Source organism: Rhincodon typus, chromosome 5 (assembly GCF_021869965.1).
Source record: "Rhincodon typus isolate 14 chromosome 5, sRhiTyp1.1, whole genome shotgun sequence".
In the NCBI taxonomy this organism is placed as follows: Eukaryota; Metazoa; Chordata; class Chondrichthyes; order Orectolobiformes; family Rhincodontidae; genus Rhincodon; species Rhincodon typus.
The window spans coordinates 87,123,889-87,124,961 of NC_063336.1; the positions used below are offsets into that span (position 1 = coordinate 87,123,889).

Consider the following 1,073-nt stretch of genomic DNA (forward strand, 5'->3'; position numbering starts at 1 on the left):
TCCGAAACGTCAGCTTTCCTGCTCCTCTGATGCTGCTTGGCCTGCTGTGTTCATCCAGCTCTACACCTTGTTATCTCAGATTCTCCAGCATTGGCAGTTCCCACTATCTCTGCAGATATTTTAAGATGTTTAAGCTGAATTTTTTCCAGTGCCATTTATTGCATCTCTGTCTACAGCCACCCTTCATGCCAGCCCAGGCTACTTCTGTAACACTGTCTGTTTCTACCCCTACCTCAGCTCACCTATTGCTAAAATCTGAGTGTATTGTCAAGTGAAGGATGGACAATGAACCGACAGAGAACTTACAATGAACTGGAGCAGCAAGGAGTGGGAAATACAATGAGCGGGAGGGACAAAAAGTGGGAGAGACAAGATGGGGAGGGGCAAAGATTGGAAAGGACAACATGTGGGAAGGATAACGAGTGTGAGAGACAAGGAAAATCCCACCATGCTAACACTGAGCACCCATGACTTTAACATATGTAGAACTGTAAATTTGTAGAATTTATAATTTATCAGCACAGGACAATGAAAGCTTACCTCTGAGGTGTACCAGCAAAGATTGCAGAAACGCTGGTATTGTTCTCTACATTTTGCCGTTGTCGTATTGCTGATCCTCTTGGATGGTTGTTACAATCACGCCACTGAGTACTTCGTGTTCTGGTTTCTGATAGGGGCATAACTACATCAGAGAAAAGGATGGAAAGAATTTCCAATAAAAGGAATGTTGACTTTGGTGGAATTAACTATTGGTGAGTGGACCAATGGAACAGCTAAGTATGGCATTTTACTTAAGCAGACCCTCCACTTCCTGGAGTAAGGTTTAATAACACTCAGCCTCAAGCCTCTGTTCAGTGGCAGATAATGGAGGAACTGGTGTAATAAAGCACCAGGGTAGCACCCCGAGTCTTATTCACCGTACAGCATCTGAGGATGTGCTAATACTTTCTCTTTATGGTAGACATAGACACGATCGTAGCTCATCTTCAATTTCACCTAATCCTTAGTCTCAGCTCATCACCTTTTATACTCATTGTTGATTTTCATCATTCCTGATTTCACCTCATCTCCAA

The 1,073-nt window shown here is 43.2% G+C and overlaps 1 protein-coding gene across 1 annotated transcript in view; it reads right to left on the bottom strand.

Annotated features, from left to right (window-relative positions):
* Positions 1-683, bottom strand: part of LOC109926987 (pecanex-like protein 2) — a 166,917-nt gene extending 166,234 nt beyond the window's left edge. The window contains 1 exon segment of the mRNA XM_048597091.1: positions 541-683. Coding sequence (XP_048453048.1) covers positions 541-680 — 140 coding nt within the window. The 5' untranslated portion in view covers positions 681-683.
* Between the last annotated feature and the right edge of the window lie 390 nt (positions 684-1,073).